Source organism: Corvus cornix, chromosome 10 (genome assembly GCF_000738735.6).
Source record: "Corvus cornix cornix isolate S_Up_H32 chromosome 10, ASM73873v5, whole genome shotgun sequence".
In the NCBI taxonomy this organism is placed as follows: Eukaryota; Metazoa; Chordata; class Aves; order Passeriformes; family Corvidae; genus Corvus; species Corvus cornix.
This window is the reverse complement of record NC_046340.1, coordinates 864479-880660: the sequence shown is the minus strand read 5'-3', so window position 1 is coordinate 880660 and position 16182 is coordinate 864479. Positions and strand designations below refer to the sequence as shown.

At 38.2% G+C, this 16182-nt stretch overlaps 1 protein-coding gene across 3 annotated transcripts in view; it reads right to left on the bottom strand.

The window, feature by feature from the left end:
- Positions 1–3219: 3219 nt before the first annotated feature.
- Positions 3220–16182, bottom strand: part of FAM214A (family with sequence similarity 214 member A) — a 48128-nt gene continuing 35165 nt past the window's right edge. For 2 of the 3 annotated variants that reach the window (XM_039557887.1, XM_019280932.3), the window contains exons 6-12: positions 15798–15914; positions 14771–14850; positions 13810–13918; positions 12821–12979; positions 10923–10991; positions 9881–10080; positions 3220–4513 (exon numbers count right to left, since the gene is read on the bottom strand). In XM_039557887.1, the coding sequence (XP_039413821.1) occupies positions 4360–4513; positions 9881–10080; positions 10923–10991; positions 12821–12979; positions 13810–13918; positions 14771–14850; positions 15798–15914 (888 nt within the window). In that variant the 3' untranslated portion in view covers positions 3220–4359. The remainder of the gene's footprint in view (positions 4514–9880; positions 10081–10922; positions 10992–12820; positions 12980–13809; positions 13919–14770; positions 14851–15797; positions 15915–16182) is intronic. The other variant, XM_010391189.4, reaches the window with a different exon arrangement.

Genomic DNA, 16182 nt, shown 5'->3' with positions numbered 1-16182 from the left:
CTCCCCATTTACTTTTCACTGTCTGGTTCCTGGCTGAACAATAACCTTCTGTGGACTCTCTTCCAAGAGCATAAAGGAGGGGTTTAAATAGTCCACCATTAATAAATATTTAGGGGTCCCTAAACAGAAGGATTATGTGAACAGCAAGGTATGGATTCTACTTGGCACAGCTCCGGAGGGACTGGCCATGACAGGCTTTGTGTGATTGTGGTTGGGAAGAAAACAAGAGGCAAGGCAGAAAGGTCTGTGAAAACAGAAGCTGTCAATGATTTTGCCACAGCTGAATTGTACCAGTAAGAGGTTTCTTGTGCACCTGAGAGATTTGTCCAGAAACCAGGATCATGTAGCTGCGGGGAACCCAAGGAATGTCAACATCCCTCATTCAGAAAGGGATACAGCCAGGCAGATTGCACAGAAAAATAATCATAGAGCGCACCAGTGGGTTTTTTCTTAATGATGAAAAAAGCCATGCCAGTGGTGGGTGTGCCACATTTGCTTCTAGCAAAATCAGGGAGAAACGGTCTGAAAGTGTGAAAAACAGAGCAACATAGAAAAAGTGATCATAAAAAGGATGAAGTTCAAAGATTTTTAAAAGGAAGCAGAAGACCAAAGCAGTGACTGCAGACAAGAATGCAAACTTCAGGAATTTCTTTCAAATCTCTTAGAAAATTAATGTGAGGGAAAACAGTTTCAAGGATTCAGCAGTTCCTTAATATAATTATTTCTTTAAGGGAACACAATGCAGAGGAGAGATGGGAAATAAATTCTTCAATGGCCTCAAATACAAGAAAGCAGCCTACAGAAACTAGGTCAGTTTTTAAGGATGTGTATCTAAAGCAGATCATGAAGACAAGGGGGCACTGAAATATTACTGAACAAAACTTGTAAAGACCAAAGAGTTTAATGTTTCTTTTTGTTCAATCTGGCATGATCAAGGTAAATAGTGTAACAAATGGAGTATAGCCTCTAGCTGGAAGAAGGAAAGACTGGTTTACAGGTTACTTTAATTAGTTTTGGTAAATATTTTCAACTTGGATGAAAAAATATCCTTAAGAGATTAGAGAATGACAGAAGCAATCTCCAGTTAATTACTGGTGATTCATATAGGAACCTGTAACAAATGAATGGGTTTCCAGGAGTCACTTTTCCTGAATTTGAATAAGAGTAAGGGGAGGACAGAATACAAGCTATGTAATTAAGCTGTCAATAATGACTTGATAAATCATCTAAAATAAGCACTCAAAAGAAACTGAGTAGCTAGGCAGGAATTCACAGTTAAGAACAGGGTTTCACACAATCATCTTTCCTTTAAGAAAAAGGAAACAGACCATGTGGAGAAGTGGGTGAAGGTGGCTGAAGTTCCAGATGCCTTCTGGCATTAATAAGGCTTCTGACACTTCCCCATGCAAACTAGGGAAACTTAATTAGATGAAACTTTAATGTGGTGGATGCAAGTTTGTTGGAAACAGCTATCAGTTCTTCAAACAGCAATGCTGTGTTGAGCATATAAAATCTTGGGTAGTGAGAGAATAAAGTTCAATAGGGAGAGCTACCATTCTGGGAACAAGCAGGTAGGACATCTCTTATACTGGGTAACAAGATGAATGCAAGTTGACTCCTCCTGATACTGAAAAACAGCGTATTACAACAGGATGTATGAAGAGGACTTTAATCCATGTGATTTATCAACCCATTCTTCCAGTCTGATTGGCACAGAGAGGCCCTGACTGGGATGCTGTGTCCAGCCTCAGACACTTCAAGACCGATTCAGTCCTAAAGAAGAAAGCAAAGAGCCAGAATGATGAGAGGTGCAAAAAAGAAAGGCTGACTGAACAGTCTGGGGTTGTCTTAGTTACGAAAAAAAGACTGAGAAGGGAGATACAAGAACTGTTTTCTTTGCTTATAGTGAAAAGGCCTAAGCAGTATTTAACTCAACTTCAGCAAAATTTAGTTGGATGTTATAAATAACTTTCTCATGCTAAGTATAATTTATCACTGGAAGAGATTAGTTGTAGCAGCCATCACTGGAGGCCCTTATAAACCACTCAAACATGTATTAAAAATAATGCTATATGGTTGAGCCTATTGAGGACTAAAGAGAAGAAACCAATGACCTCTCAAAAATTAGTTTAGTCTTAACCTATGCATAGAAGGCTGTGTAGAATTTAGCTCATAGTTTATGAGCATCCAGCATTTCTCCAGGTGTGTCCCTAATGGAAAGTGTTTACTCAGATCAAGCTGTAAATGGAGAATGACTCAGTAAAATCAAAGTTGTGCACAGATAATCCAAGGTCACTTTCATTCCAAATCCATATATGGACTAAGTGTAGTTTGACTATTAAAGTGAATACAAATTTATTTCCTAGACATGACTTGTAGTAACCACATATTCAAAATCCACACTTATTTGCTGTTCAAAGCAAATAATTGAATGGAGATGACTTGGAGAAGTCTATTTAAATAAAGTTATCAAGATACAAACATTGCATAATGTCAGTGCAAAATAAAAGGTTAATCTACTACAGGGGAATGGTGACTTTTCATTAAAAATGTGTCCTTTCCTCATGCTTCTTTTCATTGAGTATGCAAGCAGCTGTGCACCATGACACAAAAAAATAGTTTGAGGATACATGCTGTTTGCTTATGACTCAATAGCAGCTATACAGAAACTAGGACACACTCTTGATATCCTAGTCCAGACCACAGTTCTGTACACAGTACAACTGCAGTTGTGTTTGACTCTTCTGCTACCAAAAGAAACCTTTTCTCAGTTTTAGAGGGCACACAAATGACTAGAAATTGCAAACAATCTCTTCCTGTACAGTTTCCCCCAATTCTCTCTAAAGTGAACGCTAGGTAACCTTTGAAAACCTGGTGTAAGAGTGGAAAACACTGCTGAAGCGGGGAAAGGACTCAGCAATATCTGAGCTTTGCCCTTTTGGAGCAGCAGTCATTTGCATGTACAAGATAGTTGATAAGTATCATCTGGAAAGTGCAGTCTCCCTTACGCTCCCTGGCAGACTTCCTGGAGATTTCATGATACACTGACTTCTCTCATCTAAGGGCAGTGCTGAATATACAAGATGCACATTCATCCTTTCTCCAGTCTTCATCAGATAAGCATTAAAGGGCACCTTGCATATTACTGACACTCTAAAACCTACAGCAAAGTAAAGAAAAACACATAAATCAAGGTAAGACAGTTGAGAAACTCAGATCTTCATCAAACATCATAAAGCTTCATTTTCATTATTAAATATATAGTTCAAATATAATCAAATGCTTCTAACTTTATTTCTCTCAGTTACACAGTTTAACACTTAGCATAAACTGTTCATCTGACTGTTTTGTTTTAGGAATACACACACGTATCGGAAAATAGTCATATGCCCAGGGTAGCATTGCTAGTAAAACTTCCTATGGCCACCTAGTGGCCTACATGGAATTGACCTATGAAAAATATTTAGGATTACATGAAGATCCTCTCATCTAAAAATAAAACAAAAAGTACAAGTTCATAGCTTTTGCATATATTTAAGATATAAATACTAATTTGTTTGCACAGTACATCCTTTAACACAATTTGAGAAATAAAATGGGGGAGGGTGCACATTTTATGTCAGGAAAACCAATAACAGAAAGCAAAATTAAAATGGCCCTTAAGGAAAGAAAATAAATTGAGGGAGCAAAATGTGAATTGAATTAATGATCTGAATGCATGAGTAAGTAAATAAACAATCTGCACAGTGGTTGCAAGTGTTATTAAATCTGGTTGTGAGAAAAAATGGAAAAGGGTACCATTAAAGAGAAAAAACAGCTAAATGCTTGCATAGTATGAAATGTTATGGAAATTCACCTGTTGTCCCCATTTTCAATAACTTAAATGAATATCACTTAAAACAGCACACAGATTAAAGACATCTGTATATATTTCAGATTTCAATATTAATGCCAAAAATACATAGTATGATTTTACATAGGATTTATGCTACATTAGAACACTAAAGACAAACATCACTTGAGTATTAAATGAAACATTAAATATTAAATAACTGAAAAATAAAATAAAAAGTGTAAACACTAAACTAACTTGGGAATTTGCTATTGCAACACATCCAATGAAGTGGTTTTAAACAGTACAAAAAGATTAGATTTAAGTATGTTTCCAGTCTACTTGGAATACACAAAGCTCATTCCAGAAACCTTTTAAAAACTGGTCCAGGATCACACAGAACCTTCTTTCTCTTGAGCGCTATTTTTATTCCTTTACAGACTTAACTTTATACTGTTGTCTCTACCAATCTTTGCTTGCAAGGAGTACTCAACAGCAAAATGAATACTTTTGTTTGCCATTGTTTGCTAGCATCTTGGTGAAAACTGAGGATTTGTTGGAGATTCAGTGTAAGATTTGAGTTCATATGCAGCGCCGCTATCAACTTCCATGGATTTCCGAGAGAATAGGAGCCTTACATCTCTGTGGAGGTAGATCTTTCCAGATTTAGAACTCTGGAACCTGAAAAGATACAAATACCTGTGTTATCTAAAACAAAAGATAAATCTTTAAAAATTATTAAATAAAATGCACTTCTAAAACATTACAGCCAAAACACATTTGAACAAACAAAATTAGTCAGTTAAAATGAAAGGAGAAAGAAGATCCTAACACTTTCATTCTGCTTTGTTTCTTTTGACATTTAAAGGTTCTGTTCGTAATCAATGCAGTGCACAGCTTTGAAAGTGGCATGGAATATTTGAAGTTCACACTGCCATTATGTACATCGAAGATTAAAGTCCTCAGTAATCTGGAATGGCAAAAAATGCTCTTCAGTGAGCACTGAAAATGTCCAAAGGGTGGCCTAAGCACACACAAAAGGGAATTTCCAACAATATACATATCAAATACGCATTTAGTTCCAGCAATCATGTAGACAGATTGCACTGCTCTCCTTGTGAATGTAGCACCAGGAGGTTCACTACTGCTTTATACCACACTCCAAACATAGAAAGAACTTGTCTTGAGAAGCAGTAGATACCTGGATCTCTGCAGGCAGGCAGAGAATTTTTTTTGAACAGACTGGGGAGCATTTCAAAGAGACTGCAGCTCACGGGCCCAATCACCAAAGCAAACACTGGTCAGTTCCTGGGCCCGTTCATCTTTTATGCTGCAGCTAAACAGCCTAATTCAGGTCCTCCAAACCTGCAGGAATGTGCCAGTTCCACTTTCTCTGGGCTTTAACAACTGTATATAGAGAGGCAAGATCTGCATTTCAGAGAACTGTATTCTATAGTTCTCATGTGGCAGAACTCCTTAATTTCCTTCTCTCCACCAGGAAAGGCACAAGAGCCTAAGGAGCATTTCTGATGGCAACTGAACTGAACATCACTACCACTATGCCACAGTGAGGGAGAAATGCTTTTGCTGCTGCAATAGAAACAGAAAACCATTGCTGTTGTCACAACAGGATGATGCCACTGCAAATGCTGAGAGAGCAGTGCATGCTGTACTGGCATGTATTACAATTTGCACAGATTTTTAATAGGCTTTTACTTATTGACCCCATTGAAGCAAAAGCAGTATCTCTAGAAAAACCTATGCATAATTTGACTGAAATTCTGAGAGGTAGGAGAAGGACAAGTGCAGAAGATCCATCAAGGCTTCATCATCTGAGGAAGGCAAGTTGTGGAAATGGATTCTGTGGCACTGTTCTGTTCAGATGAGTGATGCAGAATAGCTTGTACTCATCCCCACAGCCAGACAAAGGAAAACTCTGTTCTCCTAGATACAGCTGTCAAGGACATTAAATGCAGCAGGGTCCAGCAGAATGCTCCTACTGGCTCCCACAGAGATCCCATCCATCACTATTTATTTGCTCGGTGCTGTCAGTGTGAAAGCCCTTTACCTGATAGGCAAAAGGGAGAAGACACTATCTTAAGAGAAGACTGTGGAAGAGAGCACAAGGAAGATTGAAAGAGACAAGGGACAGAGCAAACACCACAAACAGTTAACTCAGAATGTAGCTCGTAACACATTCTAAAAGGAAAAATTTTAACTGAAATGTCTATTGTAGCTAAGTATGATTGAAATTAATTCCTATAGATCTTGTTATCAAAGCACCATAATAAAATAGAACTCAACTTCCATTTTACACATGGATCTTTCAAAAGAATTATTAGCACAGTCTATTTTTAAACTTCTCAAGCTTGCTCTTTTCTATGAGTGATAATCCTGCAAGGCTCCCTTTGCTCAGTAAATAATGGTTCCCTGCAACATGACTTTTCTGAGCATGACATTTCAAAAAGATGGAAGAAGGATAAGTGGGAGACAGCAGCAAAGTTCAAGGGATTCTTCTTATCTCTGCATCCATTACCTATTTTTTTTCTTTTAGACAGGTCTACCCTAGTAATTGGGATTTAGAAGTGTTGCTTTTCATACACACAAATACATTGGAATAATCAAGACAAGAATTCCCTACACTCTTGCAGGGTGGTGATGGAGTGGCCAGCACAGGACTGACTGCAGAGCTGTGGCAGCTCCAGTAGTTTTGTGTAAAGAAATTTAAAAAACCCAACACAACCAAGGTCTCTGACAGACGGTGTCCCAGGAACAGTAACAACAGACAAATACAGGAATGCTTAAACACACAAATATCAGATGCTAGAAAGTCTGGCAGAGGAACTTTACTGAACAAATGACAAATACAAGCACAAAGTCCCTACATGTATTTTATAGGCCATCAAAATTTACAAAGAACAGAGTAATTCACAGAAGCAGGATAGTCTTGAAAACATATGTAGCAAAACGTGTTTTATAAGTGAAAAAGACTGTACAACACAATCTATAAAATCGGTAAGTAAAATCATTGGGACAAGGATAAAAATTTCTAGATAAGAAAAAATGCTGAGAGACCATAAAGATCAAAAGCAGCTAGTAAATCAGTAATAGCAGGTATCTTCAGCTTCCACCAATAAAGGTGTATGTCATACTAGGAAAGTATTTTCCAAAAAGTTTCTCAACACCTTGAGGAATCACTGCTTTTAACAACCAGTTTCAAGCTTTCCCTCCACCAAGCCCTCAGCAACAACCCCTGTTCTAGCTGTTAAGCAACAACTACGCTCCATGCCATTCCTGGCAATGTGTCAGTAACTAAGGCTGTTGACCAAGCTTTAAAAACTTGAAAAACGCTGAGCTGTGGGCAGGTTAGCTGTTTAATTGCTTTTCACAAGGGTGCCAGAACATGACCTAGAAACCCACAGATGGTCGTCATCCTCGCAACACTGGGCAGAAACGAGGCACAAGCAGAGCTGAGCTCTTATGCTCAAGTCGATTTAATTACAAGACAGAAAGTCATTGCTTCACTTGCAACAAAAAAATTATCCCCAAAGCATATTCAGAAAACAACTTAAACTGCAGGTGCAACTCTTGGGGGTTTTTAATAATGAATAAAGCTCTGCTGTCTGTGCAAGCTGTATTTGGGATCTCAATCCTGTAGCTGTGGGTACAAGTACAGTCTAATGGCATATTGAACAGTCCCGCAAACATACAGAACTGCATGCAGAAGCTGCACACACAATAAACCTGACACTTTAAAGACTGTTGTAGAAAATCTGGCCGCCAATGTTAAGCTCCAGACCTATGCAAGCATTTTTGCTGAATTACCACTTGAAAAGGAGCTTTCATAATGCGAGTGCTGACAAGTGTGATTAAGGCCTCGCAAGCAGATGCGACCACAATGCAGCTCACTGGTGGTGACTTCATTTGTTTTTTGAACAAAATTTCAATACGTAAGCTTAAGATGCTTGTGCTCAATAACTACAGCAACTAAAACTGAAAGGCTGTTCTAAGTCAACTTGAGTAACAAACAAAAATAAATCTGAATAGTTAAAACTTTCTAGGTCTGTATAACTTTTCAGTAAAGCAGACTTTAAGAAACTTTGGTGCTTTTAAAAATGAAGTTTTAAAACCGACTTACATGTGAATTAATATACTACGAAGATTTTTTTAAGCCCTCCTAATTAAAATCCATCTTTAGTAAAGAAGGCTGCTAAATGGACAACTGAGTCTTTTGTAAAATCGTAAGTGCTCAGTATAATAAACCACAAGACAGATCAACATAAGCTACTTCAATATTTCAAGGAGTTCTGCCATTCTTACATTATGAGAAGGGACCCAAAGCTTGGGTTCATCACTGAAAAAAAAACTTGTGGCATACTCTGTAGTTATTCACTTTCCAAAGAAAGAAGCTAAGCATCGTAATTATGATTTTGGTTTTTCCGATCAGAAATGGATGCATTTCCAATTACTCATCATAAACCCATGAACTCATCCCTACCAGAGGTCTGAAAGCTAAATTGTACAGATATTTCAAAATGAGAAGCATCAGAACTGCAACATTTCTGTCTCTCAGCAGGTATTAGAAATAGGAAGCTCTTAAAAAAGACTTGTAGCTGTAACAGATGAAAGAGCCAAAAGCAGATTTGCCTTCAAATAGAATTCTTGGGTCTGTCGACAAGAAATTTACAAACTACATTAAAGTAGAAACTGAAAGGGGATGACACAAGACCACTACTTTTCATGCAGGTATGCTAGACCCAGCTGGCCACAGATTTTTACCCACCACTGCAGCTGAGGCCTGTCCCCAGTTCCTCTGCACAGTCAGATCAACATTACAACTGAATAGAGCCTTCTATTGGGGCTACACACTTTTTCAGAATTTGCCCCAAAAGAAAAATGCTGGAACATGGTTAGGTTAGACACTGCAAGTTAGTGTGGCCTGAAAGGATGAATTTCAATTCAGGCTAAATTTCAGAATGAAAACACTGTTCAACAGCCTTATGACACTATTATCACACTCCAGTAAACCAACACGCTTTTTTCGACTGTCAACTTTCATTTAATGGGAGAGTCTGGCTTAGAATCACTGTTCTAGACAAGGCTGTGTTTCAAAAGTCTGTTGGATAGAAATCAATGCCACTAAATAGGAAAAATAATATGTACCAGAAATGATTGTACAACAATAGAGAAGTGTAAGGTGTTTGATTTTGTTCTGCTTGCTCACTTCAGAATGTCAGCTGCTGGTGGGTTTCCAAGTGCTGCGGTGAAAGCACTGGCTCTATGTGTACAGGCATTTCTTCCTACAAAAACACAGGCAAAGAAGTCTGCAAACTGCAGGAGGACAGAGTATATCCATCATTCCCCTTTGTTTCCAGCTGCAGTCTCCAGAACACCCCAAGAGCAGCAGCACAGTGTCTGGTTTCAGGCAGTGCTTTGTAAATCATTTAAGGAAGATTCAGTGAATATTTTATAAAGTGAAAGACATTATCACCAGTATCGCATCATGAAACAGGTATTTACATTTTTGCCACTAAACACTGTATTTTTAGGAGTAGCTCAGACCGTTACAAGCTGTTCTGGTGAAGAGGCACATGAGAAGCACACCGGGCACCTTCTCTTCCTTGATCCTTAGTTTTGGCTTTTGCCCATATAACATCCACTTTCACTATTTCCTGTAACCTCAAAAAAAGTGCATAGATTCAGCTGGAACAATATCTCTCTCACTAAGAAAAGATTTAAGCTTTGCGATGGTATACGAAATACTTCAGTGCCAAGAGAGAGCTTTATGTTGTATTTTAACTTTGTTTCTCCCAAGGAGAATCCAAATTATTTATTAGCTCTTCCTCCTCTACTGTCTAGCTTCAAGATCAAGTTAACAGTCCTTTTTTTTTATTTTTTCTTTTCATGCGTTCTTATTTCTGTATACAGAAAGGCTGGCTGGGAAAGAAATTATGAGTTAAATTTTGGCAGATACTTTTTTGTGGTTTTGGCTTGGGTTTGTTGGGGGTTTTTTGTTTTATTTTGGTTTTTTAACTTCAAGGAGCTTACCTCAGATGTATGAGGTAGCGTAGTAGCCTTTCTTCAGTCTGGTGACTGTTTTCTTTATTGACAGTTCGCTTGATTTCTCGTCTCACAGGAACAGAAAATGTTCTTTGCCGTAGGAATGTTTGATGATTAGCTGGCATTTCTCTCAAGTCATAGATCACCACAAACATCTTCACCACAGTTTTGTTAGGGTTAAATAAGGTCTGAAAAGACAAACAGTTCAATACAATACTCTTTAGAGATGACAAATTTGAAAAAAAAAACCAACAAACCTAACCCAAACTCGATCCATCAGAATAGTCCTCTATGCACGTTTCTGTGCCATAGAGAAACGTTTATGTAAAAACAGCGGGAAGCTTTTCTGGTTTTCAACACTTCAACTACCAGCAGTTCCCATTTTTAAATATAATGCTAAACACAATCTAATCTGAATGAAACACTAGTATAGGACTACTCTTACTTTGCTAATCAGCATCCCCGTTTTTGTTTATTTTTCCAGTCAGCTTTTTGTCTACACTGTTTTCCAGACACAATACACTCGCAGGAAGCACAGTGGTGGGCTCCGCTTTTAAACCTGAAATTACGAATGTGTTATCTTGGACTGGGTTCTTAAAAGAAGGAGTCAGTTCACTGTTTCTTAGCAATGACTGTGATTTACTTCGTGGTTTTATTACACAAGTAAAGGTGGTGTTAAAATATTACAAAAGGCAGATACCATTCATTATTCAATCTTAATCACTTTAGAAGAAATTCAGAATTTAGACTGTGGCCTAATTACTTCCCCATCACTTTTTCAAAGCCACAGTGTCCCCAAGTATTCTGATTCTCCTGTAACTGATTTTAAGACTCCTCAGAGCACAGAAGCGTTCAAAGATTGGGAATCTTCTTTGTCCCATGCACAGACTTCTACTCTGAATTACTACAGTATACCTACAGAGATGCACATTTCCACTGCTAGCTTCATGCTCATCTCCAATAACCTCATCTCTGCATGACTTTCTTGATATTAGTGGTTTCAAGGCACCCTTATCTGCTGAGTACGTACCACTTGTATTGTTCCTGAAGGCGGTACCCGATAACCCCTTTTACCAAGGGACTCTAAAGTAATTACACCCTACAAAAACAAAACACATATTTAGGTCACAGAGATAAACAAATCAAAATGTTCTAATCATGTAATTGCATTGATTTGAAACATAATCAGTAATTTACAAAAACTAAAAATAGAAGGCAATGCATTTAAGATGCAGGTAAAAAATCAGCAGTAGGGGCCTTACAGATAGTTTGGCAGACCATTAAAAGCTGTGCAATAAGAGGTACGTTCTCCTCTTGAAACAAGATTCAAGTTTCCACATCTTCTCCACATCAGGGAGCTAGGACAAAACAGAGCTTTCTTTCAAAGCAGCTGGGAGGTTAAAATGAAACATTTGTCTCCTCCTTTCCATTTCTATATCATCTACAGTTGCACCAATAATACTCCAAATCTCACAGAACTCACTTTTGCTTTTCAAAGGCAGCAGATGCACTTAATCTTCCACTCTAATCCAAACTTTGGGAAGGATGACATCTGCTTTGGTACCAGCTGTGATCTGCAGAGCACCCCTGAGTGCCCCACAGGACGCTGCCGAGGCCACGCTCAGGGCACTGCCACACCTCTGGTCACCCTGCAGGGCACCACTGCTGCACCCCACTGCACTGGACTCAAAAAACCCAAACCAAACAACCAAAAAAAGACCCCAAAGCAGAGAAACTAGCTATACAAACAGAAACAATGTTTCTGATGATGGAGGCACTACACAAATGCTGTATTAATCCTGGGAGACTCAGCCATAATAGCATATTTAAAGCATGTGGAAAAGCCTGAAACAATGAAACCCAGCTAGGAAAATAAGCAATGCTACTTTAACCGTTTGAGGAGCATGAGAATCCCTTCACCTCCTAGAAAATTAAGTGAAATAATCTAGAAAGATGAAAGCAAAAGAAGAGATACTTTTTGCAGCAGTTAAGACATATACAAGTTTAAACTCAAAGCCATTACTTAAACTCTAAGCAGTTTCCTTTTCTGAATACTTTCCAAAACAGAAGGTCAGAAATATGGTAACTGCTATGAATTTAAAATCTAAATGTTGGGATACTCAGATGTTCATTGCTTGACTTACATGTTTAAACAACCTCTTTACCGTATATTAGACAGACGTACACATACAAAAACCTCTAAAAATTGGAGCTGCCACCTATGTAAAATTGAGGTTCTTTAACAGGCATTCAGAATAAATCCAGCCTCTGATTCACTGCCAGCATATAAGACACCATTTGCTTTTTACAGAGGAGCAGTTTTAGACGTGCAACACCCGTGCTGTCACTGTAGAAAGGTGGAACAGAATTAGCACCCAGAGACGGAGAACACAAACACTGTGTGGCTGCAAACATCAGCAAAGCATGCAGCCTGTGAAAGTGCCGTGTGCCACGACAGCCCCAACAATATCTGCTTTAAAAGAAAGGGCTGAATAACTTCCAAGTCTAAGGTCTCCATCAGCAATTGCCCCTTGGCGTGCACCTAAGCCACTCTGCAGAGTGGTTAGTTGCCCAGAGCAGCTGCTTGTTGGGACAACAAAACGTATCCTGTTAAGTCCAGCTATTGCCTCACTGCTATTTTAAGGTAGATGGATAAAAAGAGATGTTGGGGGTTGATCACTGCAGTGTGAGGGGAGACAAATACATTCAATATCCCAAGATGAGAACAGCTGAATGGTGGGGCAGAGAAGTGGAAGGAAAAGCACTAGTTAGGGAAAGGAAGGGGGAGAGGACAACTCTGTCATAGGCAGTTGAAAATAAGCCAGATGCCTGCAAATCTTCACCTTCTGAACCCTCTACTCACCAAGCTCTTGCTCTTCGCCTCCATGTACCAGAATTTATTTAAAATAAATCCAACCACACACTTACCATGTAAGGAGAGGGCGCATTGTCATCTGAAACGCTGTAGAACGACACTTCAACTGGCAGAGTCATGTGCGTGGGACAAAAGACTCCACTGGCTCCCACCTCTGCTGTGAAACCCTCCACAACACCGAGCGGGTCCAAGCGGAAATTCAGGACAGATTCCTGGAAAACAAGGCACATACAGCTCAGCTTGGGAACACCTCAAATAAAACAGAGTATAACTAATCAGGAAACAAGCCTATATAAAACTTTGTGTCTTTCATAAGGTGACCTGCCAAAAATCAAAAATCACGAAGGCAAAAATGATGAACGTTCAGTAAGATGACAGTGGTTTAAGAGAAAGCGTCCAAATCCTGTCTTCATCCTGCTGAAACTGTGCAAAAGCCCATGGAGAACTTTACTGCAGCACGATCTATGCATGATTTGCAGCATATACTATCTGAAAAACATAATAACCTAGAATCTGTAACCTTCCCCAACAAATTCAGCTGCATATTTCACAAGACAGTACAATACAACCCGTTAATGCACTGGCTGTTAGTTGCTGTTACTGGATATGCTACATGAAGTGAAGAGCTGGAGCCTACCCTTCAAACATGTTCTGTTTAATACACTGATTTAATTCCGCTTTTGTGACATATTAAGTAGACTTTAAGAGTGAAAATGTAAATCCTTTTTTCTAGGTAAGGACATTATAAACATGAACAATTACAGGTTATTAAATCTCACTTAAGGCAACAGAACATCTTCTAACTTGACCATAGTGGGAAACAAAAGCTTAAGCAACTCATTGTATTTGATTCTCTGAGACAGAAGATGTCTGGGGCATGAAATAAGTGCCTTTACAGCTGGAAATGAAAACAAATTTTATTCAATTTAGTTAGGAACTTTTACATTTTAATAAGGCTGGAATTGTTCACAGTAATATACTTCTAAAAGCAGTACAGAAGAGTATTAAAAATACCACAAGAATTCTAGAGAATATGCAATACCTCAAAGTTTCCCAGAAGGCTAAGACTTGTTACTGGTGGAGCACTGGAACTTAGAAATGGTTTCCCATGGCTGTCTGGATCACTGTCTCTGTTTATACATTGTTGTGGGCTATTAAAAAAAGACAGAATAAATATAAAGAATAAACACATTTGCTTTTGTCTTCTGGGTATAAACAGCTCTAGAGAGAATAATTTATTTACTGTACTACAAAATGTTGTCCTAAAGAAGTAACAGTTGAACATTGCCTATTAATACTTTAGCAAAGTAGCAAATTTAATAATAATAATAATAATAATAATAATAATAATAATAATAATAGCAGCAAAGCATTTTCTAGTTAACTGAAAAATATTTTCACCAGTTTTACAATACAAGGGATAAAGACAATAGAAATTTTGTTCTTTAACTCCATTAGCAGGAATCAAAAGATCAGATTATTTTCTCTTGTATGTAGGTACTTTTGTCTCATATTCTGAAGCATATCTCATATTCCTGCCATCAAACTACCATACCAAAAGCTGTTTATGTTACATGTATTAATGTACAAAAGGTCAGGATTGGCCCTTTTTAAAAGTCTGATTCTCTGAACAAGTTAAGACATTAAAATGCTTAACTTGTTCAACACGAAGGACAAAATACAGCACAAAATTAACATGATTTGAAGAAGAATCAATGATTACTAGCTTTTCTGTCTGAAAACTCAAGTGTATCTGACAGCATATCTACCCCTGCTGGGGACAGAACTCATTCTGCCAGCAGCTCTCATTCCATGGCTATGTCCCAGAGCTGTGCTAACCTGGAAACTCCCAGGGCACCTCAGCTGCTGAGCCTTGTTTTAAAATAAGGATTCTTTTGAAAGCATTTTTTGTCTTTGCTAACAAGCTTTGTTTTTGCATATAAATATATATATACATTATGCCTCCCTCAAAATTCTCCATGTTTCTGGTAAATAAAACATACCTTCTTGCAGACAGACATTTCAGCTGCAGCAATGATGAATCCAGATCAAAGCACCCAGACTGTGTTTTCCTTTGAGGAACCTCAACAAGGAAAGAAGATGCTAATTTGAAAACTGAGCTGCTACCACGGACAATTTTGCCAAGTAAGCACATTTTGCCAAGAATTTTCATGACATTACAAAATTATAAAAACAGAGCATAGAGAGTAATTCTTATACATTTTAAACATAGTGAAGAAAGTTCTAGGACTATTAATGACGAGACTGTAAATTCTGATTAGCAGGAAGTATTTCAGTAAAGACATTCAGGAAGCTGATGTCTCTTTGGAACAGTACAGAATAAACAGGCTGTAACAATTTCCATCAAATTTCCCTGAAAATATGACAGCCTTTACAAACAATGAAGAATAAAGCATATCACATGTTGATTACAGGACATCACTACTTCAGTAGTTTTAATAGGGACTGCCTCCTTTTTTAAAACTCCTAACAACCTACCAAGAACTGTAACACTTCCCCAATGTCTGCCTTATCACAGCAGTTTTGTTTCACTAAATCATTCCATGACATCTCTGGTTACTGAAGAATGTACTGTACAAACTGGTCACAGAAACAAAAGCTTTGGAATAATAGGCAATCAGGTATTAAAAACTAACACAAAACCTCTCAAATGACAAAATGTTAATTTACACTTAAAGCACTGATCTTCAAAATGCTTTCTTTTGTGCTCTAAAATGGCACCAAAGCATTGTTTCTATTGATTTTTCTAATGCCACCTTTTGTTAATCTTGATATTATCTCAACAACTATGTATGTCTTTAATATTTTCTTTTCCAAAACTACTGTTTGGCTTCATTTACAGGTTAACTCTCATTTAAGCATTAATTTCCACTCACAAGAGTATTCACTGTGACACAAAGTAAATACACTCACTTCACCTAGGTATTTTGTCAAATTTTATACCATGCACAGACATTAGAAGAACAAATACTCCCTTTCTCAGTTAAAAGAATTTCAAAAATAACTTACAGGACTTGAAAGCAGAGGCAGTCCAGTTCTGGGATGAAAAGCCTTGGTTGAAGTTCCATCCAGGGATCGAAAATTGTGTTTCCGCCATGTGTTTGTGTGTTTTAGAGACGGTGCTTTCTGCCAGCAGAACAAATTCACTCAGGTTATCAATGGGATATTTCAGTGACCTATCATGATAACACTCACTTGCTGTAAGGGACAAGACTCCTGACCCAGGTGGATCTCCATCACACTAGCGTGGGATGAAACACTCAGTATAAATTCCCCTTGATCTATAATTACACAGACTGCTCCCAAAAGACCACAGAGCATACTCAGACAGGTGTCCTTCTGCAAACCAGGCTGCCTCACTGCCTATGGAAACAGTCCCAGCTCTGGCCCCGGC